The 25,000-nt window shown below is 69.3% G+C and overlaps 4 protein-coding genes across 6 annotated transcripts; 3 read left to right on the top strand and 1 right to left on the bottom strand.

Annotated features, from left to right (window-relative positions):
• Nucleotides 1-567: 567 nt before the first annotated feature.
• On the bottom strand, nucleotides 568-7,377 carry SHARPIN (SHANK associated RH domain interactor; the record flags this gene model as incomplete). Its single annotated transcript, XM_050716702.1, has 8 exons — nucleotides 7,185-7,377; nucleotides 5,102-5,276; nucleotides 3,893-4,009; nucleotides 3,303-3,444; nucleotides 2,124-2,214; nucleotides 1,528-1,807; nucleotides 938-1,074; nucleotides 568-786 (listed from the first exon to the last, which is right to left on the bottom strand). Coding segments are annotated over exons 1-8 (1,311 nt in total), but the record flags the coding sequence as incomplete, so codon positions are not given.
• Nucleotides 7,378-8,025: 648 nt separating this feature from the next.
• MAF1 (MAF1 homolog, negative regulator of RNA polymerase III) lies at nucleotides 8,026-16,363 on the top strand. Of its 3 annotated transcripts, none has more exons than XM_035570120.2 (8): nucleotides 8,026-8,360; nucleotides 11,070-11,217; nucleotides 12,471-12,599; nucleotides 12,709-12,874; nucleotides 13,344-13,465; nucleotides 14,029-14,148; nucleotides 14,664-14,783; nucleotides 14,894-16,363. In XM_035570120.2, exons 2-8 carry the CDS (start codon nucleotides 11,135-11,137, stop codon nucleotides 14,913-14,915), a joined length of 762 nt encoding a protein of 253 aa, XP_035426013.1. In that variant the 5' UTR covers nucleotides 8,026-8,360; nucleotides 11,070-11,134; the 3' UTR covers nucleotides 14,916-16,363. The 3 variants fall into 3 exon arrangements, with proteins under 3 accessions (XP_035426013.1, XP_035426012.1, XP_035426011.1); XM_035570119.2 differs by having other exon boundaries at nucleotides 11,073-11,217; XM_035570118.2 differs by having other exon boundaries at nucleotides 8,062-8,360; nucleotides 11,073-11,217; nucleotides 12,471-12,874.
• Nucleotides 16,364-18,444: 2,081 nt separating this feature from the next.
• Nucleotides 18,445-21,261, top strand: HGH1 (HGH1 homolog). The gene is made up of 6 exons (XM_035570168.2): nucleotides 18,445-18,953; nucleotides 19,027-19,127; nucleotides 20,212-20,310; nucleotides 20,392-20,483; nucleotides 20,646-20,768; nucleotides 20,884-21,261. The coding sequence occupies exons 1-6, from the start codon at nucleotides 18,445-18,447 to the stop codon at nucleotides 21,040-21,042; spliced, it is 1,083 nt and encodes a 360-aa protein (XP_035426061.2). The 3' UTR covers nucleotides 21,043-21,261.
• Nucleotides 21,068-24,919, top strand: LOC126913683 (translation initiation factor IF-2-like; the record flags this gene model as incomplete). The annotated part of the gene is made up of 5 exons (XM_050716703.1): nucleotides 21,068-21,187; nucleotides 21,419-21,569; nucleotides 22,053-22,352; nucleotides 24,332-24,477; nucleotides 24,788-24,919. Coding segments are annotated over exons 1-5 (849 nt in total), but the record flags the coding sequence as incomplete, so codon positions are not given.
• Nucleotides 24,920-25,000: the final 81 nt, after the last annotated feature.

Raw genomic sequence — 25,000 nt, forward strand, 5'->3', positions numbered from 1 at the left:
TGAGCCGGATGCCCCCACGCCCCACAGCGCGCCCCACAACGGGGAGGGGGCTCCCACCAGAGCCCCACGCGCGATTCTACGACGCCTGCAGGAAACAACTTCCAGCAGAGACAGCGCAGCCCAGCCCGACAGCTCCCTGTGTGCAGCGGCTGACACGCACCTCGCTGCGTGAGGAGGCAAGAGAAAGAACAGCCAGAGCGCGTGCTGCGTGCTTCCCGCAGCGTCACCGTCCTGGGACCCTGCCCTGCCCTGCCCGAAGCTGCCACCCACGCCTTGGGTGGCCACAGGCGCTGGTGACACCGGTCAGAGCCCCGTGAGGTGGCAGCACAGCAGCAGGGCCAGCAGTGACCACCCCTAACAGACACCAGAGCACGCCACGCTCACAACACAGCACGTCGTCGAGCCCCGCGCACAGCGGCAGGCACCGCCTGCCCCGCCGGGGGACGAGGAAGGGGCTGCAGCAGCCCCTCTTTGCTGCCGCCCGCGGTTTTGTGCCCGCTTCCCAGCACGACGCAGGATCCGCTCGCCCACGAGACGCCTTCCAGCCCTGCCAGGGACCGATCCTGCCCAGCAGGGGCACAGGGAGAGCGGCTGCTCCCCGGGCCCCGGTACCTGTTGGTACTGCAGGATCCCCTCCTGCTCCTGCTGGATCCTCCACAGCTCTGTTTCGTCGGGCTTGTAGCTGCAGGGGACCACGTAGTCGTCCGGGCGGTCTGTGCTGCACATCTCGCAGCCCGGCCGCGTGGGCTTGTTGATGAAGGTGCACTTGGGGCACGACCAGCCCGCCTGCGGAGAACGTGGAGGTGGTGAAGGAGCTGGGAAAAGCGCGTTGGAAGGGAGAGGGGAACAAGGCCTGGGGAAGAGGCCACCCTCAGCCAGCGGCACCCAGAACAGCGTGCAGGGGGAAGGAGGGCCCGGGGGGCGCAGGGCCACCCACCTGCACCGGCGAGGGCAGGGAGGCGGCAGCGGAAGCCGACGGTGGCTGGTTACTGACAAGGTCGCCGATCTGCATCATGTCCAGGTGCTGGCTGATTTCACTGATGTCCATCTTCCTGCTGGGGTCATTCCCCCACGCTGCAGGAGAAACGGGGACACCGGCGCGTTACGACCGTGGCACGGAGACGGGGCAGCAGCCAGGCACGGCTGAACCGGGACAGAGCCCTCCTGGATGAGCTCGGCACAGAGAGCGCGGACAAGCGGTGCGCTCCTGAGGCCGAGGGGATCAGCACCCAGAGCCCGGCTCTGCTCAGCACCAAAGGGGCCGCTCAGCCACTCAGCACCTGCACGGCAAGGTCTGAGCGAGGGCCCAGGGCCAGGAGAACTCCAAACACCCCATTCGGGGCCGCACGTGTCCTCACCCACACAGGAGCAGAGGCAACAGCAGCGCCCCAAACCCTCCCTCCCACACGGTCTGGCACCAGCAGACCACACGCCGCGTGAAGGCGGGGAGGATTTGGGCAGGATCCGGGCAGGATCTGGGCTGTCCCCTCCGCCTGCCAGCCGAAGGGACGGGCGCAGCAACCGGACCTTTCTTGGGGGACATGCTGGGCAGGGTGTTGTATTTGCGCTGCTCCCCGGCACCGGCGCTGTCACTGAGCGAGGCGATGGAGTTGAGCAGGAGCTGTGCCTGGTCCTCCTCGTAGCGCTGCTGGGTGAGCTCGGCCCTCTTCGCCGAGAGCAGGTACAGAAAGGCCGTGTCCCCATCCCTGCGAATGCCGTACGAGGAAACTGTCCGTTCATCCACGCACAGGCACTGCCCGATGATCCACCGCTGAACCAGGGGGTGGAACCCGTAATCCTGGAACACCTGGGCGGCGGGAGAAGCTCAGAGGTAAGCCCACCGCATCCCCAGCACACTTCCCAGGAGCTTCCCACCCCGCTGTGGGGCTCGGCAGGGGCTGGTACCACACCATCACGCATCGGCCGGCAGGAGAACCGGTGAAGAACCAGCTCCACAAAGGGTGAGGAGCAGGCGGGAAGCCCAGCTCTGGCACACCAGGCGCAAGCGTTTAGAAAAGGGGCTGCCCTGACCCTGGGGCTCCAGGGCCCTTCCTGGGGCTCAGCACCCCGAGACCCTGCCCCGTGCCCAGCTGGCGAGGCGACGGCTCCGCGCGGCTCCGTACCTGCTGCTTGAGTGTCGCTATTGTAGTGTGAGCCTGGACCTTGAGGACGATGCTGGCAGAAGATGTCGCATCCTCCACGCCGACGTTCATGCTGGAGCAGAGATGACGGTGCCGTTAGAGGACGCCCGCCCGGCTTGGGGCTGGGACACCCGACGGCTCCGAGCCCCCCGCAGCCCCGACGCGGTGCCCGGTGCCGGCGTTTCAGCCACGCGCAGCGCGCCGCAGGAACTGGAGCACCCTGCCACGCGTGTGCTGGCGGCTGCACCTCGTGTTTAACAGGCACGTGGGACTTGTTTTCCCCTGATTCCGTTCAGTCTCTACATCAACATATTTCTTTTTGTTGCCTCCAAACAGCTGTGCCAACCGTTTCCACCGTGCGCTTAGAAACGGTGTGAAAAAAATCTTTCCTTCCACCTGCTTTTAAATCTGGTGCTTCCTAAGTTCACTCGGCCTCTCAGTTTATCTGCTCCCGGACGCGTGAACAAACATTTCCTTTCTCTGCACCACTCACCTCCTCCCTGCAGCCTCCCTCTCACCAGAGCCCTAATCTTTCCACCCGTCCCCCTGCAAAGGCTGTTCTGTGCCTGATCACCGCCCCGTCCCGTATCCGACACGGGCAGGGGTCTGCCCTTCGCCCCCTCGCCTTTTCCTAACAGCCCCGAGCTGCCCGACGCCGCCGGCCCTGCCCGAGCCGGCAGTGACCGCAGCCTGTCCCTACGCATGCCCCCGGGCGCTGGCTTCCCTGCCGGCCCCACTTTGTGGGGCAAGGACAGCTCCCCACGCTCTGTATTCCCGCGCCTCCCCACCCGTAATTTGTTAATCCAGGCGAGCACAGCTCCCCCTGGGGCAGCTCACAAACGGTCTGGGACCTTACGGGTCACCCAGTCTGACCAGTCTGACCCAGGCACACCTCCCACTGGAGTGGGATGCCCACGGCCCATCCAGCCCACATGAACACCTCCAGGGATGGGGCAACCACAACTTCTCTGGGCAGCCTGCTCCAGTGCCTCGCCACCCTCATGACGAAGAATTTCTTCCTTACACCCAATCTAAATCTGCCCTCTTTCGGTTCAGAACCGTCGCCCCTTGCCTCGTCACCACAGGGCCCGGGAGGGGACACGGAGGAGCACAAAGTGTCCGCACGCTGGCACCAGGAGCGCCACGGCCAGCGGGGCTCACCTGATGTCGTCCGCGGGGTAGTTGGACTCCTTCAGGAGGATGCTGAGGGTGGCCTGCTGGCGAGCCAGGGCCACGGCGCACTGCGCGGCCGCCTCCTCGTCGCCGTCCTCGATCGCCTGCGCCAGCTGGAGCGCCAGGTCCTCTGCAGGGGCGGGAGGGAGAGCCCTGCAGCAGCGGCACCGCGCGGCGCAGCCTCGCGTCCAGCCCAAAACAGCACCAGGGAGCTGACCAGGGCCGGACCCAGACAGCACCGGTGAGCAGCAGGAGCTCTGCAAAGGCTCCTAGGATGCGCGATGCCCGCCGGGCAGCCGGTGGGCTGAGGGGGCAGGAGGAGCAGCCGAGCAGCGCCCTGCAGCGCGTGGCCAGAGAGCCGCGGGTGGGAGCCCCACGGGGCGTTTCTGAAACCCCTGGAGAGCCGGGATGCGCGGCCCCCACCCCTGCCCCGCAGAGAACTCCGTCCCACAGGACTCGGACTGCACCCAAAACTGTCGGCCCAGACCGGGGAGCGGCTGGACCTGGAGAGGAGCCCTCGTCTCCTGCGGCAACTCCCGGCACGCGTCAGGAGCCAAGAAACCTCGCCCCTCAAATACCTTTCCTGGAGAGCTCCGAGAACAAAGCTTCCTCCGGGTCCCGATCTGCAGAGCTGCCTCCGGCCGCCGCGGGCAGGGACGAGGCCTGGGACGCCAGCGTGCTGCTGCTGTCAGAGGCTGGAGGAAGAGCAGGGAGGCATTGGTACAGGTACCTGACAGGAGGCTGCAGCGAGCTGGGGGTTGGTCTGTGCTCCCACGTGCCTGGTGACAGGACGAGGGGAATGGGCTCAGGTTGCGCCAGGGGAGGTTTAGGATGGGTATTGGGAAGAACTTCTTTACCGAAAGGACTGTTAGGCATTGGGATGGGCTGCCCAGGGAAGTGGCTGAGTCACCATCCCTGGAGGTCTTTAAGAGACGTTTGGATGCAGAGCTTAGTGATGTGGTTTAGTGGGGGACTTGTTAGGGTTAGGTCAGAGGTTGGACTGGGTGATCTTGGAGGTCTCTTCCAGCCTCGGTGATTCTGGGATCCTGTGCACCAGGGCAGGGCAGCGCCGCTGCCCCGAGCGGTGACCGTCACCCACGGCCGTCCCCATGCAGCTCCGCGGGGAGCCCCGGGCTGCGCAAGGCAGCTTGGGGCAAAGGCAGAGCTGACCCTAACCCCCTCACCCCATCCCAAGGGCTCACGGAGGTCAGGCAGCAGCGGGCAGCCCGCTGTCCCTGTGAGCACATGGCTGCTGCTCTCCTGAGGGCGCGGGGCTGCCCTGATGGAGGGGAGGAGGCTCTGCGCCCCCCAGCCCCGCCGGGGCTGCTCTCCTCTGCCTCCCAGCGAGCAGCTTCCCTCCCACCCCCGCTGCCGCCTCGGGGCCCGCAGCACCCTGCCTCCTGTGGGCTCCTTGCCCCCCGGGTGCTCCACAACGCGCAGCCACACCACAACGGGGCCCTCAGAGTTCCTTGGGGCTCCAGGGCAAGCGGCCCTTGGGAAAGGCTCCAAACACGGCGTGCTTCTGCGCTCGGAGCCTACGGAGCCCCTCAGAGGTCCCGCAGAGGGTTCCAGCCTCCCTGGGAGCATGGCGCCGCTCCCCGAAGCAGCTGGTGGGACGCGCACCCAAATTATTTGGAACAATATTAAAATAACAATTACTAAAACTGTGCCCCTCGGCCCGCTCCGTGCGGGTCACGCCGGCCGCCCCAGGCCAGGCGCCAGGAACGGAGCACTCGGCGCACACGATCGCCGCGGGGCCGTCCCCCCCCCGGGGACCTGGCACCGACCTTTCTGCACCTCCCGCAGGGAGCTGCTGACGATCGTCCACCACTTCTGCGCCTCCCGCTCCTCCTCGAAGTTGAACACCATCGGCTCGTCCAGGGAGCCGAAGACCACCAGCTCGTGGCACGTGGGGCTCTTCACCGTGTAGGAAATGTCCTTGAGGTCGTACTCGGCGATGCTCTGGGGGGAGCAGAACGGCGGGGGGGTCACGGCAGGAGGAAGGCACGCCGCGTGCGAGCGATGCGCCCGGTGCGGGGACAACCCCTACGGCACGGCACAGGGGACGCGGGGACGTCCCTCCCCTCACCGGCACGAGCCCCGAATGCCGACCCTGCACGAGGCCCTGTCCCCGGCTCCCAAAGCAGCCCCGCGCCCTGTGACCCTGCCCTCAGACCGGGGCTCCCGGGGGGCGATTCCTTCCCCGGCACAAACCCGGGGGCAGCGCCTCCACGCACAGCTCTGCGCTGCCCGCTCCCGACGGGCACCGGCAGCGTGCCCCCGGCCAGGAGACCCCATCCTCACGCAACCCGGCCCAGTTCCGAGCTCGGGGGTCGCTCTCGGCTCTGACGAGGTGGGAGCACCTCGGGAGCAGCCGCCGGGTGCCGTGCAGCCCCCCGGCACCATGGCGAGCAGGAAGCCGGCGAGCGCCGCCCGCCCTGCGCAGCACCGGAGCCGCACCGCCACGGCGCTGGGAGGAAGGCGGCGAAACCGCCGCTGGTTTCCTTTCCCCTGGTCCCAGCCCGGCTTCCTGCTGAGCCCCCAGCCACTGCCCCGTCCCATCACCGGCATTACAAGGGAGGGAAACGAAGGAGAAAGCCGACGTCTCCCTGCCCAGCGAGAAAGTTGGAGCAAAGTGCTGTTTGCCTGAGAGGGACAGCGATCATAAAGAAACGCGTTATCGTCCCGGGTCACGGCTCTGCCAGCACAGCATCGTTTCGCCCGTCCGCCTGAATTTGGGCTTCACATCGACAGCCTGACCCACGATCACAGCTCCCAAAGCGAGACAGCACCCGGCTTTGCTTTGCTCTCAGAGCTGGCACCCTCGTGGGAGGGCTGATAGAGAAGGAAAAATTCACAAAGCAGCTTTGGGCACGCAAACGGTTTTGAGCTGAGCACGTGAACAGCTCCGAACTGTTTGGATCCATTCTTTCCCTCTCTATTTTATTAAAATGAGACTCGTGAGGGTCCGGGTTGGCCACTGCTATTTTGGCTCCCTATTTCAGGCCGAACGCCTGTTTTGGCAGCCGATGCCTGCACCCACAGCACCAACACCCCGGGGGCAGGAGGCGTCCCCGAGCCGCGGGGCAAACAGCACCGGGCCCGGTTCCCCCGTGGGCTGTGGGACCCCCCCTCACGCCCCGCTTGCAGCGTCTCAGCCCTGCCCCTGGGGTCCCTGGGGAGCAGCCCCGGCCCCGCGTGCCACAGGAACGGCCCCAAACAGGCCAAGAACGGCCGGTGCGAGGCCAAGCGCCTCCGGTCATCCTCAGGTGGAGCGTGGGGGGCTGAGAGGGGCCGAGCTGGAGGCACCTGCAGCTCCCCGAGACCCCTTTGGAGAGCTGCGCCGGCACCGGCACGCGTTTACCGGGGGCTCCGCCACCTCCTCGCCTCTGCCCCTGCTCCCGGTGAGGGGCGGGGGGGGTCACCGGGGCCGTTTGGCAGCCCCAAGGCTCCGGGACCGGTCCGTGGCGAGCGACCCCCGGCCCCACCGAGAGCCACCGAGAGCCTGCAGCCGTGCTCGGTGCTGCACCGGGAACGAGGCCCATGGGGAACGAGGCCCAAGCACGCCACTGGGCACCGGGGAACCGGCCGGGCACGGTGCCTGTGAGGGGCACCGGGGTCACCGGCCCCGCACCGCCCCCGGGGGGCACAGCGGGGGCTCCGCCCGCTGCCGCCTCCCCGCAGCCCCGCGCGGACCGGGCACCGGGGAATCGGGAACCAGGAACTGGGCTCCGGGAACCGGGCACCAGGGAACCGGGCACCAGGGATCGGGGAACCGAGGAACCGGGAAACCAGGCACCGGGCCCCCCCCCCCAGCCGCCGCCCCCCCGTGCCGTCCCGTCCCGTCCCCCCCGTCCCCCCGGGTCTCACCGCGCCGCCGGCCTCCTCCGCCTGCCGCAGGCCGAGGCGGAAGCGGCGCTGCCCGGCGGGCGCGGGCTCCAGGCTGAGCTGCAGGCGGAGCAGGGCGGCGGGCGGCGGCGGGCGGCGGGGCGGCTGCTCCAGGGCCACGCGCACCGACATCAGCACCGTGGGCGGCGGCGGCAGCGCGGGGGCCGCGGCCGGGGCCGGGGCGGGGGCACCGGGCAGAGCCATCGCCGCCGCCTCCCTCCCTCCCTGCGCCGCCGCCGCCACGGCACTTCCGCCGCCCGCCGGTGGGGAAACGCGCACCGCGAGCGGGGTTCCGGGCCGGGGCGGGCCGGGGCGGGCCGGGGGGGGGGGCGCGGCACCGGACCGGGGTCCCGGTGCCCGGTGGGAGGGGAGGGGACGGGACGGGACGGGACGGAGCGGCCCCGAGGGGCCCCGGGCAGCGCCGCGCTGCGGGCGGGGGGGGGGCTGCGGGGCCGCCTGGCAGCGCCCAGCCCGGATCCGCGCTCCCGGTTCCCGGCGCCCCCCCCCGCCCCGTTCCGCCCCGTTCCGCCCCCGGCGCCCCCTCCCCCCTCCCGGTGCCCCCCCCACCCCCTACCCCCCCCCCGCCCGGGCGGTGCCGTGAGCCCCGCCCCGCCCCGCCCCTGATTGGCAGCTGCTCCCCCCGTCTTTGTCCCCGGCAGCCAATCAGGACTCGGAGCGCCCCGCTCCGGGAGGGGCCCGGCGCTGTCCGCTCGGAGGGCGGGCGCGCGGCTCTGACCGACGTTCCCCTCAGCGAATGGGAGGAGCGCTGCGCGGTGACGGGCAGGGCCGCCCTCCAATGGGGAGCGGAGAGCTGCCGGGCTCCGCTCGGGGCGGGCGGCGGCGGGCGGGGCCTGGCCGCTTGTTGTCGTCCGGTGCCGGGGGAGGCGGGCGGTCGGTCGCTGGCTGCGCGCTCGCTCGCTCGTTCGCCCGCCCGGGGTCGCGAAGGTCTCGCTCAGCCGCTCGCTGCGTCCCGAGCGCTCGGGGACATGTCGAGGTGGGCGGGGGCCCGGCGGGCCGGCGCGAGACGGCGGACGGCGGCCGAGGCCCGCGGGCCCTCCTCGAGCTTTCCCCGGAGACGCCTCCCCTTACGGGCGCCCCGAGCCTGAAGGAGCCGCCGCCGCGAGAAGGCCCCGCCGGCACCGAGACCGGGAGGCGCCGGTAAGTCCGCTCCCAGCGCTTCCCCTCGCGGCGCCCCCCCGGGACTACATCTCCCGGCGCGCCCTGCGGCGCCGTGCGGCGGCCGGACGCGACGCGGAGGCGCGGGGCATGGTGGGAGCTGTAGTCCGCGCGGGGCAGGCCGGGACGGCTGCGGGCAGGGCCCGGGGCGGGGGGGCTCAGGGCGGCCACCGGGGGGGGCGGGGGGAGGCCTCTTGTCACCGGTAGCCGGCGGGGGGAACGGCCTCAGGGGGTGCTGGGGGGAAACGAGGAGACATTTGGGGTCAGAAAGGCGTTGGGATGGGTCGTAGGGGTTTGGGGGGGCACTGGGGGTAGGGGCTGGGGGGACTGGGGGATGCTGGGGGGCTTTTCCAGCCCCAGTGGTTCCGTTACTCCCAGGCACGGTGCTTGGGGCCGCCCCCCCCCCGTTGGGTCCCGCTCCCCGGCTCTGACATGGGGGCACCGGTTTGGGGGCACCGGCACGGGCACGTCTCCACCACGTAGCCCCCGGCGGCCCCGGGACGCGCCGCGAGCCCCGGGACACCTGGAACCTCCCGACCGAGCCTCTGCTTTCCATCAAGCCCGGTTTAAAATTAGCTCGGCTCGGCTGCTGGGGCCTTCTCCTGCCTCCTCCCTCCCCGCGGGGCTGGCACCGTCCCTGCCGCTTGGCACCCCGCTCCCCTCGGCCGAGCACGGCCCCTGCAACCCCCCCGCTGCAGCCGCCGGCTCCTGCGCCGTGCAGAAACGTGGCCGAGCACCCGGCAGGGCCCCTCCTGCTGCTGGGCGCCCCCAGCACCGCCTGAGCACCGCCGCCTTCGTGCCACGGCTTTCGTGTCGGTCCCGTCCCCGGCGCTTTGTGGTGCGGGGCGGTTGCTGAGGGGTGCCGAAGCCCCGTCCCCGCGCAGTGCCTGTCCTTGCAGCGCGCCCTCTGTGCTTGGAGAGCGTCAGACGTCGTGCAGAAAGCCCCGGGTCTGGCCCTTCTCTCAGGTCCTTGCCTGCCCGTGCAGGCAGATTTATCAGGCTTTGCCCTGGAAGAACGAGCTCTTTGCAGCAGCCCGTGGTACGGTGCTGGCATTCTGCCGCCCGGGTGCCGGTGGGGCCCCCGGGTCACCCCTGGGACGGGGGCTGTTGTCTGTCCCGTTGTGTTCATGGCAGCTCGAGGCTCAGAGCTCAGCTTCCCCCTCGGCGGGTGCTGGTGCTGGCTGTCCTCGAAGCGAGCAGCTCCTCGCCGGCAGCTGCGGGGAGGCGAGCTCTGCTCAACTTCCTCATCGCTGTCCCCGCGGCCCGACCGCGCAACATGTCACCCGTGCTGTCACACGCCGTGCTCTGCGGGCTCCTGGGGGAGCCGGGCGTACCCAAAGGCTCAGGGCTGCGGCACAGCCCCCCAGGCAAATCGCTCGGCTTCCTTCCGAGATGAACGAAACTGAGAGCTTTGACCCGAGGTCTTGAGAGTCCCTCCCGTGAGCTCGCCTCTCTAGATTCTCCGTGCCCGAGAGCTCCTCCAAAAGGGCAGGCAGGAGCTCCGCGTGGGTCCCCTCGCTCGGATCCCATCCCGCAGAACCCCTGCCGCTGGCAGAGCCAGCCGCTGCCTGCCTCGGGCGCAGGCCTGGCCTCTGCCCGGTCCGGCCTCTCGCCGCCCGTTCCCCCTCCGCATCCCGTGGAGCTCAGCCGCGGTGGCGGTGCCCGAAGCGCCGTCGGCTCATGGTTTTGGAGGAGCGCCCGTTCCTGGAGCAGCGACGGGTCTGGGTTGTGCTCGTTGCTGTGCTCCGTCTGCCCCCGGCACCAGGCGGGCGCTGCAGGCGCTGCCTGCCCGCCTCTGAGCGCTGGGGAGGACGTCGGGGCGCGACGCTGCCCCGGGAACGCTGCGCTCCGGTCCTGTATCCCCGCACCCGGGGGCTATTAACCGCTACGCAGCCGCTACTCGGGGCTGGGGGTCGCTGGGCCTCCCTCCGCTGCCTGCAGTGCCCGAGGGGAGCCGTGTGCCGATTTTCCCAGCAGCGGGGGAGCTTTGCCAGCACGGCTCAGGCCGCCCCGCTCGGTGCTGTCACACCACAAGCGCAGCGCGCGGCCTCAGGTGAGGTCAGCACGGGTGGGGGAGGCCGGAGCTGCGCCGCCGCTTCCCCGAGGCTGGCATCCGCCCCTCGGCCTGTTTACGAGTTCTCCTCTTACAGCCCGGCGCCGCGAGGGGCCCGTGCTGGGGGAGCCGGGCTCCGCCGGCCCCGCGGAGCTGCAGCGCTCCGGCAGCCCCGGCCCCGCGGGGCACCAGCACCCGGATCGTGGCTCTCCTCCCGCCAGCCTCTGCGAGCGCCGCGTCCGTCTGCCGCGTCCCAGCACCGCTTTGAGGGAAAATCCAGGCCGGCCCAAACAGGCCGGTGACCTTCACGTGTGAGAAGGGGAGCCTGGCGGCTCGCCGGTGCGTGCGGAGCCGCCGCTGTGGGTGACGGGAGCTCGGCCCCGGTGCGGTCGAGGTGGGCGCCGTGGTGCTGCAGCCGAAGCGGCGGTGGGAGAAAAATCTCAGTCGTTTTCGTCAGGGCGGCGATAGCAGCAGCACGCAGGGGCAGAGCGGGGCCCGTCAGGGCTGCCACAGCCCGCTCCTCCCGCTCCTACAAGCTGTTCTGCTGCCAGACTGCGCCCTGCCTGCTGCTGGCGCGGCCGTGCTGCGTGTCCCGCGCTTGGGCTCCCGCTCCCCGGGCTGACAGTCCCTCTCCTCAGCAGGATACGCACACGTCGCTGCCGCTGCTGCACGGGGAATCGCTGCCGAGCCGGACGCAGAGACAATGAAGCTGCTGGAGAACTCAAGTTTCGAAGCAATAAACTCCCAGCTGACGGTGGAGACCGGAGATGCTCACATCATCGGCAGGTGGGTGCCGCCCAACGCCGGCTTTCCCCCGGGGGCCGAGCTCCAGCGCAGGAACTCCGACAGCGCCGTTGCCGCTTCCTTCTGGGGGCTGCGAGGGCGGGCAGGGATCCGGCCCCGTGCTCCTCGCCAGCCCCCTGCAGTCCTGTGGGGCACCGGCTGCAGGCACCGCGCCAGGCGTGGGCGCGGCGGGGCGAGCGCTGGGGCGTTGCAGCTCAAAGTCTGGCTCGCCGGCAGGGAGTCGTTGCGAGTCCAGTTATTACGGAATGAGGAACAGTTAAGATACTTCTGTACAGAAGAGCTCGACGACGGCAGTAAGGCCATTAGGTCGTGCCCACGCACCTTGGTTTCCGCCCCTTCCCCGAGGGGACGCTCCCTGCACGGCTCCGCCGGGTGTTCCAGCCCCTGGAGCGGAGGGCGGGGAGCGGCGCGCTCGACCCTGGTCCGGGGCTTTGGGGAGCTTCTGCAGGTGGTGGCCTGGTGGAGGGGTCACCCAGCAGCCTGAGGGGCTTCAAAATCTGGAAGAACTTTGTTTGAAGTTCTCATTTAATGCTGATACCGACGCCTGGCCCGGTGTTTGGCTGCCTGGCCGGCGGGGCTGTCCTGTCCCCAGCCTCGCTGGGGCACCGTGGGCTGGATCAGCACGGCCGGTCCGCGTGGGGGACCCTGAGCTTTTCTGTCCAGCTCCTGTCCTCGGGCTGAAGCTGGGCGGTGGGACCCACCAGCGCTTTGTGGCTCCACCCGAGGGCTCCTTGGGGCTTCTCTGCTCCCCAGCCGCACTCGGTAGCGTCGGGGCTGGCGGCAGCGAGAGCTCCTTCGGCCGGGCAGGAGCCGGGTCTCGGCCAGCCACGGGCACTTCTGGTCCTGGCTGCAGGGTCCTGGCTGCAGGGCGCCTCCTCAGGCTCCCCCCCGCCACCCCTTTTCTCGGTGCCGTGCTTTGGGCAGGGCACCGCAGCGACGGGCGCGCTTTCTGCCTCCCATCTGGGAGCTGTCCGTGCCCTCGGTGAGGCGGGGCTGCACGTGGGAGCTGCTGGTGCCCGCGTGGGCCGCGCGCCTCCGCTTCCACCCACCCACCCCTACGTGGGCCGAGTCCAAATGGCGCGGGGAACGCCGCTCGTGGGGACTGGAGCGTCCTGCCCCCGTGCTCCCGGCTCGCCTCGGGCCCTTCGTCGGACCGTAGCTGCTGCAGGCCCTGTCCCGGTGCCCCCGGGGCGGCTGGCCGGGCCGCCCTCACGCCCGGCGCGGTGTCCCCGCAGGATCGAGAGCTACTCCTGCAAGATGGCCGGCGACGACAAGCACATGTTCAAGCAGTTCTGCCAGGAGGGCCAGCCCCACGTGCTGGAGGCGCTGTCGCCCCCGCAGACCACGGGGATCAGCCCCAGCAGGTACGGCGGGACCGCGGCGGGGCCTCTGCCTGCGGGCAGGGGTCGGGGTTCGTCGGCGTGGGCCGCGCCGTGCCGGTGACGCCGCTGACCTCGCCGTTCCGTGCCTCAGGCTCAGCAAAAGTCAGAGTGGCGACGAGGAGGGACCCCTGAGCGACAAGTGCAGCCGCAAGACCCTCTTCTACCTGATAGCAACGCTCAACGAGTCCTTCCGCCCCGACTACGACTTCAGCGCTGCCAAGAGCCACGAGTTCAGCCGGGAGCCCAGCCTCAACTGGGTGCGTGGGCAGAGCCGCGGGGCAGAGCCGCGGGCAGGGCGGGGGCAGCATGGAGCTGGGGGCGGCCGGTCCTGGGGGGCTGCGCTCCCGGTGATGCTCCTGGGGCTCCGCGGCAGCATCCCCATCCCTCGCAGGGTCGTGGGGCGTCCTCTCTGCCCGCGCAGGTTCACCCTGTGTCCAGAGAGGCTTCGAGGAAGGGAGAGGCGTTCAGCAGGGAGAGATCTGGACAGCCTGTGTCCTGCGGGCCCTGTGATGGGTTTGGCCTCTCCCTGTTGCTCCCCTGCTGCCCATCTTCCTGCTCCTGCCCCTGAATCCACGCAGCCGCCTCCGGGCGCCTTTCTTCTCCCCTGTGGGTGGCCGGGAGAGGGGGAGCTGAGCCCCAGGGAGCGCGGGCTGGGGGCTGCACCGCAGGCGTGGGGAGGGCGGGCAGCGGGTCCTTGCTCCTCTCACAGCCCCGCTCTGTGTCTAGGTGGTGAATGCTGTCAACTGCAGCCTCTTCTCTGCAGTTCGTGAGGATTTCAACGCCCTGAAGCCGCACCTGTGGGATGCTGTGGATGAGGAGATCTGCCTTTCGGAGTGTGACATCTACAGGTAACGGGACGGGCCTTCACCCTGCGGCCCGGATCGTGGCCCCTTCCTGCTCGCTGTGGCCTGCAGAGGAGCAGTAAGGTTTCAATAAAAAGGTGACATTTCGGTGTGCCCACCCGTGCGAAAGGGCCAGAGCAGGGCCCACCGTTGTCCTCTGGCTCCCTGCTCTGTGACCACAGATGGGCGCTGCTGCTGCCATCCCCGTCCTGTGCCCTGGAAATGGGCGCTGCAGGCGGCGAGCTGCCCCCCCGAGCTGCCCCCCCGAGCTGCCCCCCCGAGCTGCCCCCCCGAGCTGCCCCCCCGAGCTGCCCCCCCGAGCTGCCCCCCGGCTTCCTTCCAAACACCGCCTGGGGGCAGCTTGGGCTGTGCCGCGCTGTGCGCGCAGCCTGGACCTACTGACACCAACTCGCCCCGCTCCCTGCCCGCCTGTCCCTCCTGGGGGCTGCTCTGGGCTTGCCCCCTTCCCAGTTTCCATCCTTCAGATGCGCACCGGGGGCTGGGACGGGGTTGGCTCTGGGAGCAGGGTCCAGCACAGCGTTTCTCACAGCCTCCGCTTGGTGTTGCAGCTACAACCCAGACCTGGATTCAGACCCCTTTGGAGAAGATGGGAGCCTCTGGTCCTTCAACTACTTCTTTTACAACAAGAGGCTGAAGAGGATTGTCTTTTTTACCTGTCGTTCCATCAGGTCAGGCCCCATGACACCAGCCAAGTCACCCTAAACGAGTCGCTTTGCCCGTTTGCACGCCGCGTCCCTGCCGGGGAGGAAACTTTGGCCCCCGCTGGCCCCCGAGCCGAACGCAGTCGATAAGTGCTCGGGAGCTGCCCCCCGCCTGCCCTGGCACACCAAGCAGGCGGTGCCGCCGAGCACAGCCCGCTCCTCCCGGCCTCCCGGGAGCCACGCCACCGCCCGAGCCTGCTGGAGACACCGACCGGGAGCCGTGGTCCCTGGGGAAGGGGTGGCCCTTCAGCAGGCCGCTGCTTGTGGAGGGGTGTGCTCGGGGGCAGCGACACCTCGGGGGCGGCAGCCTGCGCCCTCCGGGGGCTGTGGTTGGATGCGGAGGCGATCCTGCCGGCAGCAGGCAGGACTCGGCAGGGACCCGAGCCCGCTGGAGACTGGAGCGGGGATCCCTCCTGCGGACACACTGCTGCAGAGCGCGGCGCCGGCCGGGCGCTCACGTTACGCTGCCCTTCTCTCTCCAGCGGGTACGCGTACACACGCCCGGAGGCTGGAAACGAGCTGGATATGGATCTCGGGGAGGAGGACACGGAGGGGAGCAGGGATGGCCACGACGCCGAGAGCGGCAGCATCGAGGAGGACAGGTGCGTGCGGCCGGCACTCCGGGCGGACCACTCGGCGGTGCGGCAGCGCTGCTCCCGGCACCCTGCCCTGCTCCCGTCCAGGGCAGTAACAGCCGTGTGCTCGCCCACAGGTTGCAAGTTATCTGCATGTGAGTGCCCAGAGCTGCTCCAAGGTGCCTCTGGCCCTGCCTCATCCCACCCGCGCCCGGCGGCCCCCAGCTCCCCGCCCTGCCCCGCGCTGCAGCGTCGCCCTGCCCACCGTACACTGGAGTGCCCAGGCACCTCGGAGCACAAGGAACTGAAAGCAGCTGCGGCTTCCTGGCCGAAGGCACGTCCTCGCTCCGGGTGCTGCCGGCCGACGTCCCCTCGGGGTCTCTGGACAGCCGTGCGGGGCTCCGAGAAGCTTTGCTGCACTTTATCGCTGATCTCATTGGCTGCACTGACCTGCAAACTCCTCGTGGCTCTGAAGCCGGGCTGGACTTTCCTCGAGCACTTTTTTTCTTCACTGATTGTGATGCAGCGAGCGCCGTCCGTCCCCAGCACCAGCAGCAGCGGAGGGGGCAGGCAGAGCCTCCTCCTGCAGAGCTCGGTGAACTGTCCTCAGCTCCTTCCCCAAGGAAGCGTCCATTCGTTTCAAAGAGGTTTGCTTTGCTCTTGCCCTCACGTAGCGTTTTTCTGCGTTTTGTTTTTCGTTTTTTAATCCTTGCTGGGAGGTGCCAGCTTCCTGCGCTGGTCCTGAGCGACTGCGCCCTGCAGACAGCTCCCACGATGCCGCCCCGCGGGTGAAAGCTGGACTGGGCCGCCTCATCCCGCACCTCTCATGGTTTCGGCTGTTTGTGTTTTACACCACAGATGGCTTTTAGTGGTGGTGGAGCTGGAGCAGGGCCAGAGCCCCGTGCTGGCAGCGGCCTCGGTGCTGGGGCCGCAGAGTTTATTTTTGTACTTGGGGCACGCGGCGGGAGCGGCACGCTGCGGCCTCCTGCTCGCGCTTCTGCAGCCTCACATCCGCCCCCTTTTCTCCCAGCCCCTCAGCCCTGCGGGGGCTCCCAGCATTTTGGGGGCCTCGCAGCCCACCCCCGGTGTCTGGCAGGGGGAAGCCGTCTCACCCTGCCCCAGGAGCTGAGCACAGCGAGGGGCTGGCGGGGCGGTGGGAGCGGGGAGGCAGGCAGGGATGGGCACCGTGCTGAGCGTGCAGCTGCGGGGCCTCGCTGTGACGCTGGGCGCTGGTTTTTGAGCCAGAGCTCGGTCCTTCCTCCGGCGCTCGGCCCCCGCTGCTGCCCCGGGGTGGTTTGCCTTCATCTGCGGCCAGGCGCGCTGCCCGCCCTTCCCACCGCAGCTCAGGATGGAAAACTGGCAGGAGGTGAGGAGGGGGAGCTGGCTGTGGGGCGGCCACGGGACCCCCTCCCTGCATGCCCATGGACTCCCAGCACGGCCCCTGCCGCGGGGGTGCAGGACTTGGCCCCGTCCCCCCCTCTTCCATCGTTCGCCCCTCTGCGCACGCTGCTGCAGCTGCCTTCCCAGTCTCACCCCATCAGGGAAATCTGACTTTACAGCATAGCAATGTATCATTACACCAATAAAGTTTTTCTGTGTTTCACCACCTTTTCTTCAGGGCCTCCGCGCTGGGGGGAGCCTGTCCTGCTGTGGGGGTGGCATCACAGGGGACGGGGACATGCAGGCGGCCGCGGTCCCACGGTGGGCTGCTGGGGCTGTGGGTTCTCCCCGCATCCCTGCTGCTGCTCCCTGAGGACACTGGTGCCTCTTTGCCCTGCAGGGACCCTGGGACGAGCCTCGGGAGCTGCCTGGCGCTGTGGTGACTGCTGGTGGCTGTCCCCAGAGTGCCGCACGTCCCCTGTCATAGGATCACAGGCGCTCCGTCCCCACACGGCCCTGGTGGGTCCCAGCTGTGCTGCCAGCCGGCGCCTCTTCCTGAGCACGTCTTTGCTTTCCCACGACTGTGCTCAGGAGGCTGGATGGACTGCCGTCAGGCTGCCTGCGCTGCAGGTTCCCACGTTGTGCTCCCTGCGCTCCTATAACGTTACCGCAGTTCTTACCCCCCTATAGCACCTGTACAGTCACCGCAGGACCGAAAAGTCCGGGGGGTTGTTGATAATCAGTTGTGGTTCCCAGTGCACGCAGCTGCTCGCTCTGCCCCTCCGTGGGATGGGGAGCAAATTGGGTGGGTAACAGCGGGAAAAAAAACAGGCGTTGGGCTGAGGACAGAGCAGGAGGTGAAGCAAGCTGTGCGCTCCAGCAAAGCAGCCGCTCACTGCCTCCCTTCGGCAGGCAGGCGTTGTTCAGCCGTCTGCAGGACAGCAGGGCTCGTCGCACGTAACCGTCACTTGGCAAACACCATCGCCCCAAACATCTCCCCGGTTCCTCCTGTCCCCCATTTTCATGCTGAGCATGACACCGAGCGGTACGACATATCCTTTTGGTCACTTGGGGCCGGCTGTCCTGGCCCTCATGCACCCTGACGGCTGCGGGGGCAGCCTGAGAACCGGGGAAGTCCTTGACCGCGAGCCGTGCTCAGTCCAACGCGCCGGTGCGTTATCAGCAGTCGTTAGGCCACAAATGCAAAACACGGTGCCACAGGAGGTACTACGAGGAAAACTACCTCTGTCCAGCTGAACCCGCTGCACCACCCCGCACCCTTCAGAGAGCAGCGTGAACTCGGAGTTACCGGATCCTGCTAACTGGGGAAAAAAAAAAAAAAGTGATTGCTGCTTTAGCACCCTCCCAGCAGCGCTCTGGGAGCCTACAGCATTTTGCTGCTGCCGGACACCCGCTGCTGCCACCCCACACCTTCCTGGGATGCTGTGCCGCGGAGAGGTGGGGTGTGACACTGTGGCTGGGGGTGCTGTATGGTTGGCACCATGTCTGGGCGCGCTGTGTGGCCAGCACCGTGCCTGGGGGGGCTGCGTCACCGACACCATGCCCAGGGCTGCTGCGTCGCCAGCACCCTGTGCTCCCGAACGGCCGTGCGACAGCCCCGGGCACGTCTGCTCAGCGTGGTGCCAGGAGTGACTGAAGGGTGTTTGTCTCCTCTCGCGTTTGTGGTTTTCTCTGGGAAATTGGAAGCTCGAGAGCAGAGATGTGACAGGGGTGGGATCAGCTGCTCAGAGCGAGGTTTCCTTCCCGGTCACTTACACGGCCTCCCAGCCATGCCCAGCCGGGAGCACCCCCTCCGAATGAAGTGGCAATAGGGGAACTGGAGCCAAAAGGCATCTGGGTGGTGGAGCAGCCCCCGAGGCGATGCGGGACGATGCGGGCAGGGGGATGCCGGTGAGCTGGGGGCAGCTGGAGCACCCCAGCACGGTGCTGGGCGGAGGAACCGCGGTGGCCGCGTGCCCACCAGCAGTAGCCACGGCCAGGACCCGTGGGGTCGCCCGGCCTACGGGGGGCACGATCGCAGCCGTGGGGACCCGGCATCCTGACGCACAGGGACACCGAGGCCCGGTTGGTTCCCCTGCTCCCCCCCCGGTGGCCGCACGGGGCCCCGGCGGGTCCCGAACTACATCTCCCAGCCGCCCTCTCTCCGCCGGCCCCGCCCCCTCACCGCCTCCTCCGCAGCCTACTGGCTCTTCCGCCGCGCGGGTCCCACCCTCTGCCCCCTCATTGGCCGCGCGGCCCGCCCGTCTCGGCGGTTGCCGGGGTTGCGCGGCCGCCATTTTGTGCGGGCATGGCGGAGGCGCTGTCGGAGCTGGCGGCGCTGCTGGGCCCGGCGGCGGGCACGGGGCCGGCGGCGGCGGCGGCGCGGGCGGGGGCGGCGGCGGCGGCGCTGTCGCTGTCGGGCTCCGGCGAGGGCCGGCGGCTGCTGGCGGCGCACCCCGCGGCGCTGGCGGCGCTGCTGGAGCTGGCGGCGGGGCCGTGCCCGGCGGCGGGCGGCGCGGCGCGGCGCTGCCTGGTGAACGTGGCGGCCGAGGCGGCGGCCCGCGGCCCGCTGCTGGCGGCGCTGCCCGCGCTGCTGGGCCTGCTGCCGGCCGGGCCGGCCTGCGGGGCGCTCGCCAACCTGTGCCGGGAGCCCGGCGGGGCGCGGCGGGTGCTGCGAGGCCTCCGCGAGCGCGGCTGCGGGCTGGAGCCGCTGCTGCGGCCGCTGGGCGAGCCCCGGCCGCCGGCGGAGCTCGGGCCGCTGCTCTGCAACCTCAGCCAGGTGCCCGAGGGGCGCCGAGCCCTCCTGGACCGCTCCCGGTGCGGCGGGGGGCGGCGGGGGGCGGCCGGGGCTCGGCGGTGCCCGGCGCTCGCTGACCCCGCGCCCCCGCAGGTGCTCGGTGCAGCGGCTGCTGCCCTTCACGCGGTACCGGGACTCGGCCGGCCACCGGCGGGGCATCGTGGGCGCGCTCCGGAACTGCTGCTTCGAGCACGGTGAGGGCGCCCGGCCCGGCGCTGCCACGGGCCCGGCGCTGCCACGGCCTGCGGCTCCCGTCTGCCGCGAGCCGGGGGCAGGCAGGGACCGCGCTGGCCTCAGGAGCAGCCGCAAAGCCCGGCTGCAGCACACGGAGCCCTCAGAGGGGTCCCGGGGCTGGAGCAGCTCCGCCGTGGGGCCGCCTGAGGGCTGGGGGTGCTGGGCCTGGGCAGGAGAAGGCTCCGGGGGCACCTCCCGGCGGGCTGCTGTGCCCGAGGGGGCCGCAGGAGAGCCGGGGGGGCCCTTTGTGGGGCTGTGGGGACGGGAGTGACCTAGGGGGTGGCACCCTGCCCGCGGTGGGGGTGGAATTAAATGGTCTTTAAGGTCCCTCCTAACCCAGGCCTTCCTATGACTGTGACAGGACAGGGGGGATGGCTTTAAGCTAAAAGAGGGGGGTTAGAGTAGACACAGGGAAGAAATCCTCCGTGCTGGGAATGGTGAGGCCCTGGCCCTGGCTGCCCAGAGGAGCTGGGGGCCCCCAGCCCTGGCAGTGTTAACGTCGGGCCGGACGGGGCTTTGGGCAGCCTGAGGGGGTGGGAGATGTCCCCGCCCATGGCTGGGGCTGGACGGGGTGCTCTGTGAGGGGCCCTCAGACCCAAAGCGCTCCGTGGTTCTGCACAGCAGCCGCGTGGTGCTGCGCTGTGGATTGGTGACCGAGGCAGTGCTATAACACACCCGTGTCCAGCTGAGCAGCGCCCACACAGCATCCAGCTCCGCTCCATTTCTCACACTGCCCCTGCAGTGAGGAGGCCGCGGTGGGACAGAGCAGGGACAGTTGACCCCGGTGACCAGACAGATGTCCCATACCCGCGGCATCGTGCTCAGCAATGAAACTAGGGGGGGCGACAGCGAGCTGCTGAGTGATTTCATTGCTTAGTTTTTCCTACTTTCCTCCACCTATTGAGCTGTATCTTGGCCCACAAGTTCTTTTCCCCCTGTCCTGCTGGGGGGTTGAGCTGCTGGCCGGGGGCAGACCCACTGGGGCCGGGCTGGGTGCCCTGCGCTGGCTGCTGGCGGCCGCCCCTGAGCCCCGGCTGTTCCTAGAGTACCACGAGTGGCTGCTGGGCGACGAGGTCGACATCCTGCCCTTCCTGCTCCTGCCTCTTGCGGGCCCCGAGGAGTTCCCTGAGGATGAGATGGAAAGTAAGCAGGGGTCGGAGCAGGAGGTGGGCTGGGAGCAGGGGGCTGCCGGCCGCGCACCCCCTGAGGCTGCCTCTCGCCCAGGGCTGCCCGTGGACCTGCAGTACCTGCCGCCGGACAAGCAGCGGGAGGAAGAACCCGACATCCGCAAGATGCTGCTGGAAGCCATCATGCTGGTGGGTGCCCGTCACCGCGGGGCTGAGGACAGGAGCCGCCTGCGGGCTCTACTGAGAGTGGAACGGAGGCGTCAAGCTGCAGCACGCTGCCTCCTGCAGCAGCCCCCCAGCAGAGCCCCGCGCCTGCTCCCTGCTCACGCCGCGGCCTCGTTTCCTTGGCAGCTCACAGCCACGAAGGCCGGCCGGCACACCGTCAGGGAGAAGGGCACCTACCTGGTCCTGCGGGAGCTGCACCGCTGGGAGCGGGAGCCTGACGTGCTGGCTGCCTGCGAGAAGCTCATTCAGGTGGGGACGGGGACCTGGCGCTCCCCTGCCTGGGGGTGCCAGACGGTCCTGGGGTGCTGTGGGGAGGGCACTGGGGGTCCTGCAGGCTGCGGCACCTCCCTGACCTTTGGAAAAGGTGCTGATCGGGGACGAGCCCGGGCCGGGGATGGAGAACCTGCTGGAGGTGAGCATCCCCGAGGAGGTGGAGCAGCAGCTGCAGCGCCTGGACCGGGAGGAGGAGGAGCAGTGGCAGCGGCACGAGGCGCAGGAGCGGCACGAGGCGCTGTCGCAGTGACAGGGACGCTGTGCTCAGACCCCCCATGCGGACAGGACCCCCCAGGACCACAGCCCCCCAGGGCGCCCCAGGACTGCAGCCCCCTGCTGCTGGGGAGCGGGCGTTGGGGCGCTGCCGGCTGGGCTCCCCTTGTTCAGGGCACCCCGTGCAGCTCGGCTGGGGCTGGGCAGGGCCCCCCCCGTGAAATAAAGAGGTCAATAAAGAGGTGTCCGGCCCGGACCCGCCGTGCCCCCCCACCTCCTGCCCGCTCCCTTGGGGCCGGGGCTGATCCTCGTCCCCCCGTACCCCTGCCACGTGCCCCGCCCGCACGTGTCCCCGCCCCCCGCCCGCGTGACCGCCACGGGGGCGGGGCCGGGCGGTTCGTCCTCCCCTATAGGTGCGCGGCACCGCCCCGGTCACACGCGACCGCAGCCGTCACGTGCGGGGCGGGAGGGGGCGGGGCCTCGAGGGGGGCGGGGCGAAGCACCCGGAAGCGGCGCCGGTGGCCGAGCGGCCCGGGCAGGTCCCGACCCGGGCCCGGTGCGGCGGTGAGCGGGGGGGGGGCCGGGGTAGGGGGGAGCCGAGCCGAGCCCGGCTCCGCTGTCCCGGGACTGGGGCTGGGCAGCCTCGGGGGGTCTCGCCCAGGGGATCGGGGGCTGGGGGTGGGGAAGGGGGTGGGGGGGAGGCGGCTGGGGGGTCCCGGTCCCGGTCCCGGTCCCGGTCCCGGTCCCGGTGCCGGTGCCGGTGCCGGTCCCGGTGCCCCTCGAGCCCCCGGGACCTCACAGCGGGGCCCGGTCCCCCCAGTCCCCCCGGTCCCGGCGCGGGGGGGAGCGGCGTCGGGTGGGGGAGGAGTCCCGGGGGCTCGCGGGGTGCCCGTCCCGGTGTCGCGATTCCTGTCCCGGTGTCCGTCCCGGTGCCCGTCCCGCTGTCGCGATACCCGCCCCGCTGTCGCGGGGTGCTCATCCCGGTGCCTGTCCCGCTGTCGCGATACCCGCCCCGCCGAGTGACGCCCGTCCCGCTCCCGTTCGCAGGGCGCGGAGGAGCCGAGCCCCGGCCTCCCTCGGGACGCGGCGGGGCCCATGGCCAACGGGGCCGCGCCGCCCGGCCGCGTTTCGGAAGCAGAGGCCGGGCCGGGGACTGCCCGCCCGCCTGCCCCGCGGCCCCTCGGGCTGCTGCCGACCGCGGGCGGCCCGCCCCGGGCCGGAGAGGGCGGCTGCCGGTAGCCATAGGGCCCGCGGGGGGAGCCGGCGTGGACACGGAGGGAGCCGCGAGCTGCCTGCGGCCGCTGGGCGAGCTGAGGACGCGCAGCATGATGGAGTCCCGCATCAAGCGTGAGTACGGCGCGGCATCAACCCTGGGGAGCCGGCCCCGTGCCCGTCCCCCCCGCTCCGGGCCCTCGGGGAGCCTCACCGGGAGGCTGAGCCCCCCGCCGGCCCCCCGGCGCCCGGCTCTGCCCCCGCTGCCCGCGGCGAAGCCCCCGGCCCAGCCCGAGCCCCGCGGGGACGCGGGTGCCGGGACGGAGCCGCTCTGTGCACGGCGATTCCCTGCCCTAGAAACTGCTCTCAGCCTCGTCTCCGCTGGAAACTGCGTGAGCTGGAGCGGTCTTCAAACGTTCCAGCGGGTGTAAAGCCTCGTGCGTTTCCTAAATTAATCCCGGGCAGCTTTGAAATGAATCTCGCTTTTATTGATGCAATAAAGAATTTCCCGGTTTAATTAACCCACGGGGAAGGACTGGGAACAGGATTACCCTCAGCAGCAGCAGCACCAGGTCACGTCGGCTTTAACGTGCCTGCGAGGCTGGGGGCAGGCGCTGCCGTCCCCCGACGTGGGGGGTTTGTGCTTTCCCTTGAATTAGGGCACGGCTGGGGTACGGGCTGGGTGTGATTGCAGGGGGTTGTGTGACAGCACGGGGCAGCGTGAGCACGAGCAGCTCCTCCAGGCCTGGAAGCCCTGATGGCAGCGCCAGCGCAGGCGAGGTGTCGGGGGCAGCGGTGACCTCCTGGTGCCACGCTTGGTGGCAGCCCCCGGAGCTTCCCGGCAGCGGCAGCTCCGCTGGGCCGGCAGCCTCGTGGGTGCCTGCCGGTGGGAGATCCCTCGTCTGCTCCAGACACGGGCGCCCCACGCACAAGGGGGCCATCAGGCAGTGGGACCCGGTGCCACGGGGCGGGCAGGGGTCTGTGCACCTCTCCTCGCAGTGGTCACCGTCCAGAGGCGGCAGAAGGCTGGCGTCGGTGAGAGCCACGGCTGCCTGGGCTGTGACGGGCTCCAAGCAGAGCGTTTGTAGGCAGCCTGCTCTAAAACTAATTAGCCTTATTATGACAGTGGCTCTAATGAGAAATGCCCTGCTCTATAATAACAATTAGCCTCTTGGAGCACAGTCTCTGCCTGGTGCGTGCTAATGAGCAGCCCCGGTCTGTAGTCGCAAAGCGATACAAAGCCACCGTCAGCAGGGCAGCCGGGTCGTGGGTTTTCCCTCCGCCCGGTGCCAGATTGGCCTTTGGGGCAGCGTTCTGAATGGGGACACCGAGGCCTTGGGCTGCCCCGTGTGCCACCGAGGGCATCCTGCACAGGAGCCATGCGACGCTCGGGGGCCAGGACCAATTTCCTTGCCCAGTAGTTCCCTGAGCAGCTCTGGCCGCCTTCGTCTGCGCTCCCGTTCCCTGGCGGCTGTGATCGGGGTGAGAGTATTTGGGAGGGCTCTGGGCGTTAGCGGTTCCTCACTGGTGCGCCAGATCATCCTCGCAGGGCCTCGCTGGTGGTGGCATTCAGTCCCCATGCCTGTTGTGGGTCCTGCCTGGGGTCAGCCCAAGGCGCTCGGTGCACCCAGGCAGTGCCGATGCCGAGCCTGCGCCTGGTGCTGTCCAGCCTTGTTCTGAAACCTCCGGTGTGATAAATCCCTTCTCCTCCCCGCTCCAGCAAGAAACCTTACCGCCAAGTTCACCTTGCTTGGAGGCTGGTGCAGCACAGCAGTGTCTGCAGGGTCTGCAGTAAAATCTTGGTTCTTGTTTAGTGCCTGGCGTGGGAGATGAGAGTGAATGAGCCCTCAGGGTGTAGGGGAAGGTCGTGTGGGGAAGCTTCCCGTTAAAGGTGGGTTGTCTTGGGTGGAGAGCCCACAAGGGAGGGTTTTGCTCACGGGGTGAGAAGCGAAAGGTCTGGTGAAGCTCAGTTTAGCTGTGGGAGGGTGCTAAATGGGAGGCTAATGGGAGGATGGAAGAAAACGCACAGGGCTGCAGCTCTTCTTTTGCTGCTCGTGATGTCCAGGAGACGTTCGGTGAAGGCCAAAACTTTGCAGCTTGCCTGTCTTGCTCAGGGCTTGCCACGACATTGATGGATGCCACGACAGATAAGGACCCGCTGGTCCAGGAGCAGATCTACAACGCTTTGTGCTACCTGGGGGAGTCTGAGCCAGAGGAGATCCTCCACTCCTGCGACGAGTACCTGCGGCAGCATGACAAGGTGCGTCCTGGGGGCTCGGGGGTGTTGGCTCTGCCCGCACGGGGCGAGATACCTGGGGGGATCTGGGCTCGGGTAGTGGTGGACCATGTGGCTGCAGCCTCTGGTGCGAGGTGCTGGGGTGGCGCAGGTGAAGAAACAGCGGTAACACACAGTTGCGGATGAGAAATGGAGTGAAGCTGGCTGGGAAAATACTTGTCAGTCCCTTGCCGGGTGCGAGAGGCGCAGCACTGGGGCACGCAGCACTTGGCTCACCCTGGGCAGCCGCGGTGCCTGTGCTCGCTGGGCTGACCGGCCGCTTGGTGCCTCGCAGCTGGCCTATCCTCACCGCGTCATCATCCTGAAGGCGATGGAAACCGTGGTGAAGAACAACATTGCCAGCTTGGACAAAAGCACGGCGAAGGTGGTCATCTTCCTGGCGTCTAATGAAATGACCAAGTCAAAGGTACGGCGCGAGGGCTGCGGCTCCTCCGGCCGTCGTGCTTGGCCGCGCCCCTTCTCTCTGGGGGGAGAAGGGAATGGTCTA

This window comes from Cygnus atratus, unplaced genomic scaffold (genome assembly GCF_013377495.2).
Source record: "Cygnus atratus isolate AKBS03 ecotype Queensland, Australia unplaced genomic scaffold, CAtr_DNAZoo_HiC_assembly HiC_scaffold_199, whole genome shotgun sequence".
In the NCBI taxonomy this organism is placed as follows: Eukaryota; Metazoa; Chordata; class Aves; order Anseriformes; family Anatidae; genus Cygnus; species Cygnus atratus.

Bases quoted from the DNA above. Each gene is read 5' to 3' on its own strand.
- MAF1 (XM_035570118.2), top strand. The intron at 12,875-13,343 runs GTGCGTGGGCAG...CTCTGTGTCTAG, and splicing joins GGGAGCCCAGCCTCAACTGG to GTGGTGAATGCTGTCAACTG. The intron at 14,149-14,663 runs GTCAGGCCCCAT...TTCTCTCTCCAG, and splicing joins TTTACCTGTCGTTCCATCAG to CGGGTACGCGTACACACGCC.
- HGH1 (XM_035570168.2), top strand. From the start codon at position 18,445: ATGGCGGAGGCGCTGTCGGAGCTGGCGGCGCTGCTGGGCCCGGCGGCG. The intron at 18,954-19,026 runs GTGCGGCGGGGG...GCGCCCCCGCAG, and splicing joins GCCCTCCTGGACCGCTCCCG to GTGCTCGGTGCAGCGGCTGC. The intron at 20,769-20,883 runs GTGGGGACGGGG...CCTTTGGAAAAG, and splicing joins CCTGCGAGAAGCTCATTCAG to GTGCTGATCGGGGACGAGCC.